Source organism: Telmatherina bonti, assembly GCF_933228915.1.
Source record: "Telmatherina bonti genome assembly, chromosome: 15".
Taxonomy (NCBI): domain Eukaryota; kingdom Metazoa; phylum Chordata; class Actinopteri; order Atheriniformes; family Telmatherinidae; genus Telmatherina; species Telmatherina bonti.
The window spans coordinates 31,909,548-31,926,258 of NC_136613.1; the positions used below are offsets into that span (position 1 = coordinate 31,909,548).

Genomic DNA, 16,711 nt, shown 5'->3' on the forward strand with positions numbered 1-16,711 from the left:
TATGTAGCATACCCTTTTGTAAGTCTGGCAAAGGTAAACAAGAAAAACATCTTAGTATGTCAAACAATAATCAAAGTATATCCCAGGTTAGAGTTAACAATAAATGTTATCATTTTTAAACATATCTAATTGAAGTATATTTCTAAGTGTTGTGGTTACAGAGAAATGGAGGGGTTCATAGTGATTCAAAACCAAACTTCACACTCTCTCATCTTAATTGTTGTTAGTAGGATTACACATAGTAAACCAATGAGCTACAGTCTTACTTCAATGCATAAACATTTATGATTTGCAAAATACGTAGTTGTGCTGCACAAAGGATCAGAATGAACTAAATTAAATAAATAAAACTAAATGGTTTTAAACTAACATTTTCCTACACCAAGGGCACAAAATGGTTTATTTATGAGATCCAGTTAGTTTGTTTGTATGTTTTGGTCCATTTGTTTGCATGAGATCAGAATCTTTACACAAGGCTGCAAGCAACCTTCCCTTAATTGTGTGGTGAACAGTAAAGGGAGTTAGTCTGCGCCTAATAAGACATGCACTTCTAAAAATTCAGGACTTTTAGCCTGAAAATTCATAATGTTTAATAGGTCCTGAGTAAAATCAACAATAAAGGTAAATAATGTATCTCTTTCTTTGTTATTCACCACTCCTCATGAAAGAATATGAGCACATTTGCCAGAAATTTGGATGAATTCTTAAACACAAACACGTTTCCCTCTGGGATGAATAAAGTATTCTTGTATTTTGTATCTTGTATGCAACTTTGAGGTGTTTACATGAAAGACTGATTGATGCCCAGCTGTTTCATCTGGATGTATCAACGTGCATCTATGTGATTTTATGCACAACCAAAATAGACTCCATCAATAGAAGCAGGTTGTATTGAGTGCCATCTAGCCATGAGTTTACAGATTACTACCAATAGAAACCTCCTCTTTTCAAGAATGTACTCATACCCACAGTGGTTATGTTGAGGTGAGGACTTCTGTGGCTTCCTCACCTCAGCATGACCAGGCTTCCTCTCCCAGAGGCTGCTTAATTTTGGCCATTAAAGACCTCTGTATAAACATAAACCAGAACATGACAGCTCAGGGTATATCAATAATTGGTTAACAGATTATTATTTCCTTCAAGTCACAGAATGTAAGAATTACAAACATCCATTTGAAAAATAATGGGGATTCTTTTTAAAAATTATTCTCATTATTTTTGTTTAGAGTCCATTTTATTTTCCTCCTGGACATCACTAAAGACTTCTTAGTTTTTAATGCAAAAACAGGAAATGCAAATTAAATAACCTAATCAGAAATAAACATGAAGAGGCAAGCAAAAAAAGGTGGCCAAATACAGAAAACAAGAATAAAGTAGAGAAAGCACTTGGAGATGGCAGACGTCCGCCAAGCAGCTAATTTCCACCCAGATCATATTTCCAGCCTGTTCTAGTCCAACATTAGATTCCTTGATACATTGATATTGAATCCACAGTATCCTATATATATATATATATATATATATATATATATATATATATATATATATATATATATATATATATATGAAAAAATAAGTTTGTGTTCCACTGGTTTTGGGGGTTGCATCAGGATTGGCCAACAACTCTTCAGGTTAGAACTGTTAAACGTTTGCTAACAAATGTTGTTCATTATGAAGTGTTTCTAGCAATGCAAACCAGTAAAAGCTAACATGATGGGATGCATATGCTGCATAATTATCATTATTCAGGTGTTTAAGTTGTTTTATGAGACATCCCGTATTAGTGGTTTAGAAGCAATGCCAAAGGCAGAATCAGAGATTTATTGCCTCCACATTGTGTCTGACATCAGCACTACAGCAGTTCAGGAACGTTGCATCTTCCCCTCTAACTCAAATGGCTGCCGGAGGCGACTTTTTAAATCCAGCTTTTTCCTTCGCATTAGCCTGTGTTTTCTCATATTTCCATCAAGCTCCCAATCTCCCGTTCTTTCTGCTTATCCTTATCAAAACACAATGTTTCTTTATGGATTTTCCCTCCAAACTCCTGTTGTATTTTCTCTTCTGATATCTTTTTCCTCTCACAGCCCCCCCATTTCCTTTTTTTCTCTGTCTCCATTTTGTCTTTCCAACAGCTCTAAGATATAAAACAGCTGCAATATGCTGCAGTGCTGGCTTGTAAAGCCCAACAGGCAAAGGATGTTTAAGTACACCACAAACCCATGGCAGCTTACTAACCTCTATGAAAAGTCTAAAGGCTTTTACGGAAAGATAAAGAGCATTTTTCAAAGCCACAAAGTTTTTCAAATGTAGATAACTGCAAGAGGATCCATCCAAACCACAGCTGGAAAGATACGACACATGATTGTACTAACAAAAATGCAATTTTAGAATTGGGTCACAATCCTGGAGACTGACCATAAAGTCAGTTGCAGACACCGTATTGATAAAAAAAAAAACAGTCAGCAAAGAATATACCACAAGATTTGCCTGATAAGACCCTGATCTTAAATCCAGGTGAACTGCGAGTTTTACTCTTTTACTTCAAAGCCTGCTAATAAACAAAAGATAGAGGGTTGGATTGTTTCACTGCTCTGTTGGCTTCTCATTCTTATGTCATTTCTTATTTAATCCTTTAAGCTTAATAATTTCTCAGGAATAGCAGTGTGTAACTCTGTGGGGTGAATTGTAATGGATAGCTTACCCTTCAGGCGATTTATTAATGTTTTCCTGACATTTATATCCCATCCAGGAGGTTTACAATCCAGCTGCAAAATCTGGTAAGTCTACAATGATAACATGTCTTAACACATTTTCGTCATAAAAAATTGCTGTCACTAACTTTCTGCTAAGATCCTTTTTGTTTTTGTTTTTTTTGTTTTTTTTACGATGAAGCCACGATCTGCCAAACTTGAAACCAGTATAAATGTTTACCACTGTAAACAGCAACAAACAGCAGGAGCAAAAGGTGTAAATATGTAAATAACTTATGTTGTTGGTTTGTTTTAAAGCTGAGGTAGATAATGTTAGGGAGCTAGCAAGATGTGAAAGTAGCACCTCGTCTTGACTCCTCCCCCTCTGGTTTTGCTCCTTGTGTGTTCCAAGGTTTATTTCTTACTTCTGCCAAGGAAGTTATGTTTTTGCCAGCGTCTATCTGTTTGTGTTCAAAATAACTCAAAAAGTGATTGACGTATTTTCATGAAATTTTCAGGAGTTATTGGAAATGTGAAAAAGAAAAAGTGATTTTATAATGGTGGTGATCTGGATCACCACTTGGATCCAGGAATATTTTAAAAGCCTTGGACGAGGTTTGCGCTCTTTGAGTGTTTTTCTAGTTCGCAGATTTTTCCACCAATGATTTTCTCTTTGTCGGCTGTTTAGTGTAAGGAGGCAAATAAACCGAGCCGGGTCAGGAAAATGCTTCCTGTATTTTCTCTTGTTTGCCTCCCGAGTTTCTTCTCTACTACTTTGTATTTTCAACCTAAGATGCTATTCATATGCAGGGTGTGGCAATCAGGTATACGCTGCAGGAGGAGGAGAGCCGGGAGAAGAAGTGTCCAAAAGAGAAGAAATGAACAATTTCAATTTGGCCCGAACATTTTGATTGGTCAGTGTTTTTACAGATTTACAATAAACTGAGGGGTCTAACTATATTTCTAATTGTTCATGATTACAAAATGTACAGACTACCATCAGGATGACGAACCACCTCACCCAGAGTAAAACAAAATGTCTGAGAAAGATTACCTACCCCAGCTTTCATGCCAATAATTTCTTCCTGAAAGCCAAAATGGGAGGTGTGCAGAGGAGAAAGGGCTTGGTCACTGTTGATCTGTGTTTCTACAAAGTACTGCTGGTAATAAATTTTGTTTTGTTGTTTGGTTAGCCTTTATCTATTACATCTATTGATACATTAGTTTTACATCATTATGGCATCAATATCTTACAACTGAGGCTTCTCATGAAAATATAATGTCTGGATGCTGACTGGGATTGAGTTTCTACATGTCTTTAATATTAACCCAAAAAAAGGATAGTAGTTTTAAGGGCTAAAGATAAACATTTCAGTGGGTCAGCTGGGAAGTCAACACCACCATCTCTTAGAGGGGAGGCAGACGTGGAGGCCCCTTGCCTGTGGTGACATCACTGAAGACTGTGGCACAGAGGGACACCCACAATTTATCACTTTCTGTTTATTGCTGAATGAAGCCCCTTGAAGTTTAGTGCAGCCTGTTTTTGTGTAAATACTTGGAGACAGACACGGACAAAGAAGATAAGATGAGGTCAGGGCAGGGTTCTTATGCGTGTTGGGGAGGTCACTGGCAAAAGGAGATGCCACATGGTTCACTCAGAGATTTTAGAGAAAATGTAACTCAGGGGTGCCCAAAGTCAGTCCTCAAGGGCCGATGTTTGCGGGTTTTCGATGTATCCCAATTCCAACACATATGGCTTCCATTAAACGGATCCAACAGCCAATGAAATGACTTATTAGTTTGAGTCAGGTATGTTGGAACAGGGATACATGGAAAACCTACAGGATTGTGGCCCTTGAGGACTGGGGCTGGGCATCCCTGATGTAAGTACTGAATAAAGTTAACTTCCACTGATAGCAGAGTTCTTCATTGCATATAAATCAGGGGAGGTAGGCAATATACCTATATACCATTCAAATGAAAATATCAGTTATTGATTTGAATATAAAATTGATGTCTTGGAACAAGAGGTTTTATTCTCTTTTTTCCAACTTCAAAATTGCCATTACTAAAGCTTACTAAATCCATTTTTATCAGAGGATCAGGGCGTCTGAAGGCTGTTGAAGTTATTTAATGATATGGACAATATAGTTGGGCAATACTGCAAATACCAGGTAAATCCAGGGCAAGTATCATTAATACAAATATTGATACCCAAGCTTTTTGCTTTTCATTTAATTATTTTGCCCTTAATTATTGATTATGGTTATGCTCATGATGCAACACAGCACAAAGACATTTGATAAATAACATTTATTTTGCATTAAAGCTTTTTTGTTTTTAAACAACATAAACAGCAACATAATAAATGTAACAAAACAGTCAAATAACTGTTATTGCCTTTATTTCACACAAAGTGTTTGAGAGAAATGAAGGTGAAAGGAAAACCTGTTACTCATTGGTTCTCACTCACATTCCTGAAATTTTTGCTTTAGTCCCTTTTGTTAATTCCTGAGAGGTTTTGGCTGAATAAAACTAGATAAAAGTGCGTGATCAGAAGCTCATTCTGTCATCTGTCTATCTGAGAGGCTTAGGTAGCTACTATGTTTGCAACTTGTTTGCAACTTAATCTAAACTGTTGTCCTACTATGAATGGTTTTTTCACACACTCAATAATGGCAATATCTAAGTTCAAAGCATTTACAATGTCTCATAGTCATTCCACCAAACATAAAAACAGGCATCAATCCAGTTGATGTTGGTGAAGTTGAAGCATTATATTTATGCCTGACTAAAATGAGTTCCAACAGGGTAACATTGTGTCTTAAACTTAACTAGACAAACAGCTTTAGTGAAGTGTGAACGTAACTGAGAAGTGAAAAAAAACGAAAAAAACAAAACCATTTCTGGAGGTTGAACTAATGGGCAACTCTGTTACCACACCATTCTCCCTCTCTCCTGCTTCCTTAAGAGGACTTTGTGGCTTGTTAAAGGGAACCCTCGAGAATGCAGCCTTCTGCAGCATGGAAACACTCATATATGACAAGGACACCCTGTAACCATGGGTTGGATTAATGTTTGTCTCTAAGAGTATAACTGGAGGACTTCTGGTCATAATCAGGTCAGTTTGAAGATGTTTGCATGTAAAATGGAATTACGAATAAATTCTAAAGTAATTTAATTTCCGCTTTTGATGAATGTGACATCTAACATAGTTACATGTTTGGAAAGATATCAAGTCCAAATGTGTCCATCTATCCTCCCATCTGTCCATTTTTTCATACCCATGGAAATATGTTTGTTTGTATTTACCATGGAAATTCTCCTTTGGGACACTAAATTTCCTAGCCCCTTTTCCATTACAGTTATAACCAAAAACTAATGCTAAATAATACTTTCGTGCCAATGGTGCCTGAACTGATGTCCCCACATCTACAGGAAGTCCCCATAAGCTGATGTGCAGTCTATGTGGTCCCCATTGTGTAGTATAAACAAGCACACACACATTCTTTCTTTTCCCACACTTGGAACTATTTTCATCGCCAATCCTTGTGACATTGTAGGAAAACATGAAAACTGGATCAGCTTGCAAAAAATCTTTTGTATTACCTCATTAAAAGATGGTCGGTGCCAAGCAGCGATACTTTTTACATCTGCTGCAGTTTGTTTACCAAGACTCCTCCCTAATATCATTAACAGCTGCATACTTTATTCAATATGTCATCAACATAGTTTGACCAAGCACACTGCAACACACATGCAGGGACACATTTGCCCTTTAAAGTCAGATCCGAAACAATCTGCTGGATTACTCTATTATCACTTCGTACATCTCCTTTCATTTTCTTACAACTGAGTTATCTTTTCTTATTAAATCCATCTCCTTTCCGCTGTCCTGTTTTCTCCTAATCCTTCTTTTTCCTCCTGTTTTTTGTGCAGCTGCACCAACACTTTTGCTATCGTAAAGCTCAAGATATGTAGTTTTAAAAGATGATCTCATGTTTGAAGATTATCCCCCAGAACACTGGACTGAACTCTGAGGTACCTGAAGCCTCTACTTATATTTCTCAACGTCCTAAGTAAATAAAGACTAAGATGATGCACAACAAAGTTTAAGTTGTGTAACTCTAAGCTTGTTATGATAGTGTGGAGCTGATGTAGCATGGCTTAAAAATGGTGCTCTATCACAGTAATTACAAGGTTATTCAGAGCCTTTTGTTTTTGCAAGGAAACCAGTATGGATTAAATTTAAACATGTTTACAAAAATTCAAAATGTTAGTGCTTGATGTTGGTCATTTGGACATAATTTTAAAGCTCGCAGACCATAAATTACTGTGCTAGCATTTGGGGTTTTCTGCTGCTCTGATTGAAATGGACAATCTTTCCACAATTATCTGTAAACAGGTGAAAATTTGAGTAGTATGGATGCTTTCTATGTGACGGTGGGTACAATTAGACAGCTGGATTACAAACAGCATCCTCCAATGTCATCTGTTAGCTTTGTTTGTTGAGCCCCTTCTGTTTCTGGCTAATTCTCTGCAGTGGAATTTTGCTCATTTGCTGAAATCATCCAGGTTAAATGGTCATGAGTCACCAGCTGCAAGCAGACATTTCCACATCTCGTTGGTCTGGCTCAATGTGAGACGTCCCTGTTCGGAAACTTTGGCTGGACATTGTGGACAGTGGGTAACAGGCAGCACAGACTCCACATTGTGTTCAAAGAATGCATCGTTCTTTTTACTGAATAACTCACTTCCCTAACAGACATGTTTCAAGTTCGTCACTTAGAAACCTTACGAAGAAAAAAGTCAGTTCTCATGCTGCCAACAGAACTCTGTCCAGCCAAACCTTATCTTTTGTGATTCTTAAACAAGCTCATTTGTTTCAGTGTTACTTACAGAATTTTAATCATAGATGATGCTGCAAGAAAATGCGTACAGAGATCTGGCAGAGACTGCATAAGGACTCCATTGAAATATTTTTTGTTAATTTTCTTTCAAAACCGACAGCAGTACAGAAGTTAAGAGTAGCCATGCCAGAAATTATTCATCTGATGCTCACAAAGCGCTTTTTCACATGTTAATCGACATTTTCCTCTTTGTTGTCTCAGTATCACAGGATGATGATGTGAGCTTGAAAACTGGTGCTTTTTAGTTTGATGTTCACAATTAAAACTTTTTGATGGGAGCACAGACCAGGGGACAAGGCTGTACTTGTCCTGTAAATGAGACCTAGAGTCTAGATTTTAGGAAATAAAGATTTAATTATTACAACTAAAGTAGCTGTCAAACGTAAATTTTGCATAAGAAAACTAGCCAAAGATAAATTGTTTACATAGAATGATCTATGTAAATCACTGCTGTACAAGCATTTATATTTCAGTGATCATGAGAAAAACGTCAAATCAGATAATTATGCTAAAGATATAATTAACTTAAGTTTCTTTATGACGGCAATCTACGTCTTCTGTATGTCAGAGGATATGCCATTGAGTCAGTCAAAAAATAAAGGACGGCAGTCTTGGTGCTGAGCTTGCAAACTTAACATCATGATCACTTGCAAACTCAAGGCATTATTCTTGTACAGCCAGGAAGAAGTTAATATTCATAGCATTCAAGATAGACCCGGCATGACTCGTCTTTACACCGAGAATGGATTGCGTATCATTACTTTAAGTCATCACCAACATAGTTTTCACTTTGTCAACTCCAAGAGGACCACCTGCATTGAAAAGTACCTCCAGGGCATGCTGTCGCTCATACAAGAAGCATGTCCCTGCTAATTCAGCCAGCTGTCCAACAACTTGTGAAGACCCTAAACATATCTCAGGCCACACTACTAACCCATGTCACCCACCAACACCCATGTGGCTCCACTTGTTCACCCTCTGAAGTTGTAATATACACAAACTAGCTACAACATAGAATTTCGACTGGGCCACAACATGCAATTATGGCTGGTTGTCACCATTTTGCGGCAGTTAACTCAAGAGTAAGTGCAGTGCTTATGTATGTGGCTGGCAAGTATCTGCAGAGTTTTAGAAATTTATGTTTATGTTTAAAAAAAGGAGATATTTGAAACTATTTAAATAAAAAAAAAAACATTCTTTAGTTTTTTGTTTCCCTCTAAAGCATAACTCAGAGTTGCTCTTGCTTGACATATAGACAATGCGATTTTGCTGAATCACTACCCTGCCCTGAGCTGTTCACCTCAGAAACACTGATGTTCCCAGATGTGATATAACACCTCTGAAAAGGGGATGATTGGAGGTAATTACAGCAGCCTTTGAAACAGCCATTGGGGAGGGGCAGAGTACATGTTCACAGGGAGTACTATATTACAGTGAACCCTACCAACCTAGTGAGGATAAGCTCCAGAGGGTAAAAACCCTCCCGATCTGCTGGAAAAACCCCAACCAGCTGTATCAACATGAAGCAAACGGCACCGCGCACCAGCTAACAGCTCATAAGCCTCATCGTTGTCATGTTTGTTTTCCCAGAGTTTCAGGATGGACACGATTGCTTTTTAATTGTTGACAGAGATAATGTTTGCTTAAAAACTAACAATCTTTATTTTTACAAGCAATTAAAGAGGTACTATTGTGGTTTAGTATCACGCTTCCTGAAAGCTGTGGACAATGAAAGATAAAGCTGGTTTAGAGGGAGCTAAGATATCTTTTTTTGGCTTGAGCTGAGAGCAAGCAAGAGGTGGGGGTTTCGTCATTTCTTTTTATCAGGACGGTTCCTAATGGAGTGAAATGACTCCAGATTATACAGATATGAATAAGTGCTTCAGTGCTTCCTTTATTATCGCTTTAGGCATTTGTTAGTCGGAGGTCGTTATGGTTCCACTTACATATTTATATCTAGACAAAGATGAAGACTAGAGTCTGACCTACTGACATTAGTCTGTGGCTTTCTTCTTTCCTTATTTAAGGTTTTAAATGAACAACCTGAACTTTGATTGTCTCGATCAGAGCTATTCAACTTCGATAGGTGCTACAGGTTTTCAGTGTATCCCTGCTCCAACACACCTGACTCAACTTGATGAGATCGAACAGCTTTTTAAGTTCTGCACAATGACTCATTACTTTAAGTCAGTTGTGTTGGAGCAGAGAAACATTGAAAACATCCAGGACTGCGGTCCTCATGTAACAGAGTTGTATAGCTCTGGTCTACATTACTAATGTAACATGCATGAAAAAACTACAGTTCCTCAACAACACACCAGTCAAATGAAGATGCCCGTCTCTTCTCTTTGACCTCACCATGTTTTCTGTTTGTGTCCCATATTACAACTAATAATTGTTGCTTCATGTTAACCTCCTTCATGCAACATGCTCTTGCTCTCAATTGTCCACATAAGGAAACTTGGTTTGGACCCTTTAAGTAACTGTTTCCAACACATAAGGTAGATGGAAAGGCTTCAATAAAACTTCTGAAAAACACACTATGAGATCATGGCAAATAGTTCTCCGCTGGTTGCATCTGTGTGGAGGGACCCTGTGCAGAGCAGCTCAGTGCAGCAACTTGTTTTCCCATTCTCACTGCCAACTCCTCACACACTGTGCCCAGTTCTTTTTTTTCATTTTTAATACAAAGCTCATCATGAAATTATATTTTCTGGTCAATGTTTAAAATAAGTGCCAGTGCAGTTCAAAATTTCTTCATCAAGTTACAATTCAGATCAGACCTTTACTATTTACGTGGAGCCTGAGGAAATTACTTCACTCATGACGTCATGATTCATTTTGACTTGCATACCATTGCCAGAAACAGCAGAAAAAGGAGAAGCTGATATCTAGTGTAAACAAACATCTCTGTGTGTATATTTTTTGCAGTCCTATAGATTTCAGTTTAGCTCCCCTTAATAATTTTAGAGGGACATTGTGCATGATTTTCTGCTGTTTACTGGCCAAAATCAATGTCGGCATTTATATATGTTATCTTTGGTGTATTATGATCACCACTAATAATCCGACACATTCTTGGAGGTGAAGAATTTTAGATTAGTTTATGCATACAACAGGTACAATTCAGCTGGTAGCAAAGCGGCGCGATAGTCTGCCATCTTGACACTACAGCTGCGGGTAAGGTGCAACCAAGTAAGGATACAGTTCCACCAGGGGAGTAGAACTGGATGTAACCAAACCAAAGATGCGATGCAGTTTGCTATAGCTTTGAAATCCCCAGCAGTGAGTGAACATTTCAGGAAGTAGTGGAGGACATGCTGTCATCAGTGTTTTTGAGACTTTTTGGTAACGTTGGCTACTGTTGTTGCAATAAGTGTAACAGTCAGTGTGTAGACCTCTGCTTCCTGCATGCTCAGGATGGTGGATTTAATTAAAAGTAACTTGTATGAACACAGCTATCATGAATTCAATTTGAATTGATTACATCTGTGAAGTGTTTTGACATGAATCCTGTGAATTACCTCACAGACATAAAGCTGAATGTAATTGGGGCGACAGCGACTCAGGTGGGAGAGCCACTTGTCTAGTGACCTGATGGTCTGCTGTTCGAGCCCTGCTCCCCTATGCTGCTGCAGCTCCGACGGGGACACGAATGTTCTGGGACCAGATAAATGCAGAGGGTTGTGTCAGGAAAAGCATCTGGTGTAAAACGTGCCGATTCTCCTATACGATGATTTGCTGTAGCAACCCTTTCATTGGGACAGGCTGAAAGGGAACAACATCAAGCTGAATGTAATTAATGTAAGAGAATGACTTCATACTGACATGTGGCCCTCATACCGGTTTTAAGCACTAAGGATAATGTCCCAATTTAAGAATGTTTTCTTGCACACTGACTGGAACACCAGTCAGCATAACCCACCTGTCTTAATACAAACAAATGTTATTCTATCAAATGGTACGTTTACATCAGGCTGTGCATCTCCGGTCCTTGAGGGTCGCAATCCTGCAGGTTTTTCACGTATTCTTGTTCCAACACACGACTCAAACTAATCACTCATTGTGCTGAATTTCACTGGCTGTTGGATCTGTTTAATGGAAGCCAAGTGTGTTGGAACAGGGATAGATGGAAAACCTGCAGAAAAGCGGCCCTTGAGGACAGACTTTGGCCACCCCTGGTTTACATGAAGCATTTTCACTCCAGTCAGGCTTTTAATCCAAACACTTGTCTCCATCTAAACATGGCTTGTGTCACCAAACAGGCATCGGCTTTCTGGGCTTTGGATAGGACTGTAAAGGGACACCCTGAGCATTGAGAAATGATGCTGAGGGTAAATTGGGAATGTTGGATGCAAAAGGGAAAAGTACAAACTGCACAAACCTCAATTATTTACTCATTTGAGCAATGGCAGATGTAAATTTAGTGTCCAAGCTGTTTCTGTTGGACCAGCTGAAGCTCTTTTCATTAGAACTAAATTAAGATGGTAACAGCTCTCAGGAAACGTCGGCTGTTCTGTGTTTAAGCTCTGTCCTGTCATCGTCCCACATGGACAGACGAAGAGGATCACAGGACACGTGTGACTAAGTGCCAATCAAGCACCAGGAAACCTGTCAGGAGGAGCTATAATTGCACAGCCTTTGAACAAACACTTGAACCTGTAAAGATACAGAAGATAAGACCTGTGCAACTGTCTGAGGTTTCACATCAGTCTGCGCTACATCCATGACTCACTTTGTTTTACAGCTTCAGTTTAACATCCCCCTCCTCAACTATCTCTGCAACTTTTTGTTTTAGACATATTCCCAAAAAACTGCCAGAGACTTTTTGAAAAACATCTGGAAGTCATCCCTCCACCCCGATCCTCCATTTGCTGACTGCAACAGTTTGGTTTATAAGTAGTTCCCATGGAGCGGTCCTCACAAACTGCACTCCAAACCTGTATGTTTGTGCCCCCCCCCCAAACATCCCAGGTTCACAGCCAAACACTTCCCATCCAGTTACAGATAAATACCTCCGCTAACGTGCTGCGCTAACGTGCTGCTTGAGACAATGTGCGATCTGGCAAGCCCAACCCCCTTTGCTCTGGAAGAAAAGAGGCGTGTAATCAAGTCATAGCTGAAAAATGCAGCATGTGTTTCTAATCAGAGCCGTCTGTGGACCTGGTTGAATTCACATGTTTGGACACTTCAGCTTTGGTAGAAAACAGCCCATTTGTTGCAATGTCAGTGATGTGGCAACAACAACTGGAACCAATTTGGGAGACGGGGTGACCTCATGTTGGTTTGTTTATTTAGAAAACCAAGTTTGTTTGTTGTTTTGTTTGTTTTTTTGCTTTGTGCTCATTTGTTTTCTGGGGCAAAAAGTTTCAGTTTAAGTCTGAATGTAAAATCCTGGTAACTTAAAAAATGTGACTCTGCAAAGCTGCTGCTCTCACCAAGACTGGCTGCTGAGACTCTCTGATTTAAGGTGCAAAGTGGCATCTTTGAAGATGTTTTACAGCTATGTCAGCGTCTGGGAGGAACGCTCACACACATACCCCAACCCTTCTGTCTCTGGCTCAAACTGTGGTCACAGATGCCTGTTTTTCTATTACTGGGAGTCAAAAGAACAAACTTTATAGTTTTTTTCCTCCTTTTCTGTGATCACATTTTAACTGTTATTCTGAATATTATAGGAAAATTACTCTTTATTGGCTTGAAGGTTGCAGGTTTGTCGGCGGCTAGCGCTACATTTTTTATCCTGGTAATCTCTGCTGGCGTCACCACTTCCAGTTGTGAGCTTAAAGTCTGCTTCTGGATCTCATTTGCCAGTTTATGTTCTTCTGCAAGCAAACTTTCTACACATGTGCAGGCATATGACTCTGATCTGGAGCTTCAGAACAGTCCTGAATTAAACCTTCAACATTTGCTTTAAACACGTTATCTGGCTTAAAAATACTTTTTAAGAAAGTGCTGGAAATGTTGATCCTCATGATCTCATTCACGTGACCCTTAACAAAAAGTTTTTCATTTCACAATCGCAAAGAACTAAAAATACTTCTGCTCACAATTAAGTAGTTTCATCAGCAGTCCGTCACACACAATTTAAAGTCACTGTTTTGCTTTTTTCTTTAAAAAAAAAAGCTCCAACCAAGTGGAGAAACGTGATTATTCCACAGAACAAATGCAGTTTCAGTGTGAGAGACTGATTTCACATGGTTCAGGATGGCATTAGTACACTATTTGATAGAAAAATCCAACGATTTTTCACAGTTATTTTCTTTAAAATCTCTTGTACAGACACATAAGTACATATTCCCAAAGTGCTGGTGATGCTGGTGAACCACATTTTCCCTCAGCCTGCAAACCCTGAACTTTCCGCTGTTTTTATTTGGTGGAAACGCAGTCACCTCATCCACCATTATTCCATGGAAAGAACCCTGAAATGTTGGAGTGCTGCTTCACGTGAACATATATGGAGTTCATAAGAACCAAGCAGTCAGGAGGAAAAGGAGACAAATGTATTTTCTGTCCAATAGAAACACTGCTTCTGTGTTTACGTAACTGTTAAATTGAGCTTAACTGTTGTTTTGCCCGTCTCGTTTAACTGCAGCATCAGCATCGTGTGGGCTTAGTTCCTGAGCGTACAGTACTGTTCAGAAGTCTTATTCAGCCCCTCGTTTACTTATATTTTGCTTTCTTGCACTTCTACAGACTTCTCTGCCTGTCACTCCTTTCAGTCCTTTTACCAAGTTATTTTCACTGAAATGTATGATTCATGTTTGAGACACTTAAAATGAATATACAAACCTTTGCAAAAGACTGTATTTTAAATCTGTATCTGCAAAAAAAAAAATCCCAAAATACAACAGAGTTTAACAGACCTGAAAAGTGTTTTTGCTGTGTAGTGATAACCTAAGAGCTCTTAGGGGAAAACATGAGATATCTCAGCAACTGTTTGAGAATACTGGACATGTGGAGGACAAATGAAGCTAAGAAAAACCTATAGATGGCATCTAAAAGGATGTTTTCACCACCAGAAATGGTCTGGATGGAATGATGTGCACCAAGAAGTCACTGGTAAGGAAGGCAAATGGAGAAAAGGCCAACTTCTGCTGCATGAAAGCTGGTCTGATGGAGGGATCGATCCCCTCCCAGAGCTCAGACTGCAACATTATTGAAGAAGTGTGAAATCATCTGGACAGAGAACAGAAAAAAATACAGAAACATCCAAAGAGGAGCTTCAGAAAGCCCTTCATGAAACCCAGAGAGCTGTTCCTGATGCTATTTAAAGAAAGAAAGCTTGTATAGGAGGGTTCAGACTGCGTTGAAGAATAGTTCTGCTCAAACCAAATATAACTTAAACATCTTAGAATTGTATCAACTCTACTTTTATCTTACATAATGTCACATTTTCACATGTTTCACAATTTCCTTTTTCCTGACAGCATATAAAGAAGTAAGGACTGGCTTTAGAGTTTTCACAGCCGAGAAGGTTCATCTTCCACAAGGTGGTGCTCTATCCAACCGTCACACTCTGCTTTACGTTCAACCTAAAAACCCAGTCCAGAAGTATCATGAAAAAAAAACATCAAATATTGCAGAGGGAGAGAAAACTTGCTGTGTCTGCAATTTTTATCTCATCGCTCCATCAGGAGCCCATCATATGAACTTTTCAGTGCCCATGACATCATCTCCTGAAACAACACAGTTCCCGTGACGACACCAGAGATCAAACACACTCCTGCTGGAAAGAGAGAGCGAGAAGAAAAAAAAAAAAGAGGTGGAAACACAGTTCAAGTAAAACAAGAGCGCTCAGGTGTTCCAGCTCTGGGTGTTTTCCAGCCCTAGACATCCGACAGCCCCACGCTCTCAGTGACTCAGAGTATCCAACAGCATCTCTGCCTCTCATGTCTCCTCACATCTGCCCGGCATTAACGTGCAGCCCGTGTTCCCTCAGCGGTGCGTGAACCGAGCTGCCGGATTCTTTTAGCAGATGCTGTATTCCAACAGGGAAACAAATGGCTGCAGGACTTCTTAATGACTGTTCCACAGCAGTGCAGAAGTAAAGCAGAAACCGCAGAGGTGATCCTTTTCCTCCTCTTCGGGGTGACATCACTTGCAATCACTGACAGATGTTCAGAAGAAGTTTCCTTACATGCAGGACTTTTGCAAATCACAGACAATCCACATTAGAGCTATTATCATCTCCACTAAACTGTTTTTAAGCTGAACAGGCTTTCTGATAACCATTTCGAGTCTGACTTTATCACCAAGCCAGAGGTGCTGTTTGAACTAATAAAGCTGTCAACTACAGAGACAATTCACTTTAAATCCATCAGTCAAAGAAAAACTAACATTATCTTTGTTATTTAAGCAGTTTCTCCTTTAGTTAAAGCTTGTTAAATCACACAAGAGACTGTCAAAGTTCAAACAAAATGACCCGGCTAATGTTTGAAGGTCAGGCGCCTTCACACTCTGTAACCAGCAGCATGTAGATGTGCAAACAGACAGCTTCACTCACCGCTCGTCCCGTCTTGACATGAAACTATCAAAACCTGAGCAACTGAGACCACCAGAAAAAGGAAAGTCCTCAAATGCACAGAGCTCATCATGTCTATAAGACAGACATGAGCCGTCCTCGTGTGCAAAGAAAAGGGGAAAAGGGATGAAAAGGAGAAAAAAAAAAGGGTGTTCAGGTTATCACTGCAGCACCATGAATACAGGGGAGCTGCTCCTTGTCAGCAGCAAGCAGACCCAGCCCAGACTGCGTGAGTGCCTTTCTTTTTTTTTTACTGGTGTAGTTACAGCTTTAAATGAGAAGAATGCTGGCGAGCCTAATTTTCCTCCCCCTTTTGTCAGCCCTCTCCCATAACCATCCCCTCACAGGCTTTAGCGGCTGGGAGAGAACTACACCCATGTTCACGAGATCTCAGACTTTCCAGTGACTCTCTCTCTCTCTCTCTATCTCCAAATTCAGCTCTGACTCAGAAAAGATGCCAGGAGGAGATAAAGAGGAATGACTTCGCTTGTTTTAAGTTTTTTTTTTTTCTCCTTCTTCTTTTTGTTTTTTTAGGTTGTTGTTAAGGCAGATCATAAAAGTGTTGTTTTACAGCAAACAGGACTCAC

At 39.3% G+C, this 16,711-nt stretch overlaps 1 protein-coding gene across 1 annotated transcript in view; it reads right to left on the minus strand.

Annotated features, from left to right (window-relative positions):
* LOC306766286 (uncharacterized protein) overlaps positions 1 to 16,382 on the minus strand; it is a 49,712-nt gene extending 33,330 nt beyond the window's left edge. Inside the window, exon 1 of the mRNA XM_079253948.1 lies at positions 16,107 to 16,382. Within this exon, the coding sequence (XP_079110074.1) occupies positions 16,107 to 16,197 (91 nt within the window). The 5' untranslated portion in view covers positions 16,198 to 16,382. The remainder of the gene's footprint in view (positions 1 to 16,106) is intronic.
* Between the last annotated feature and the right edge of the window lie 329 nt (positions 16,383 to 16,711).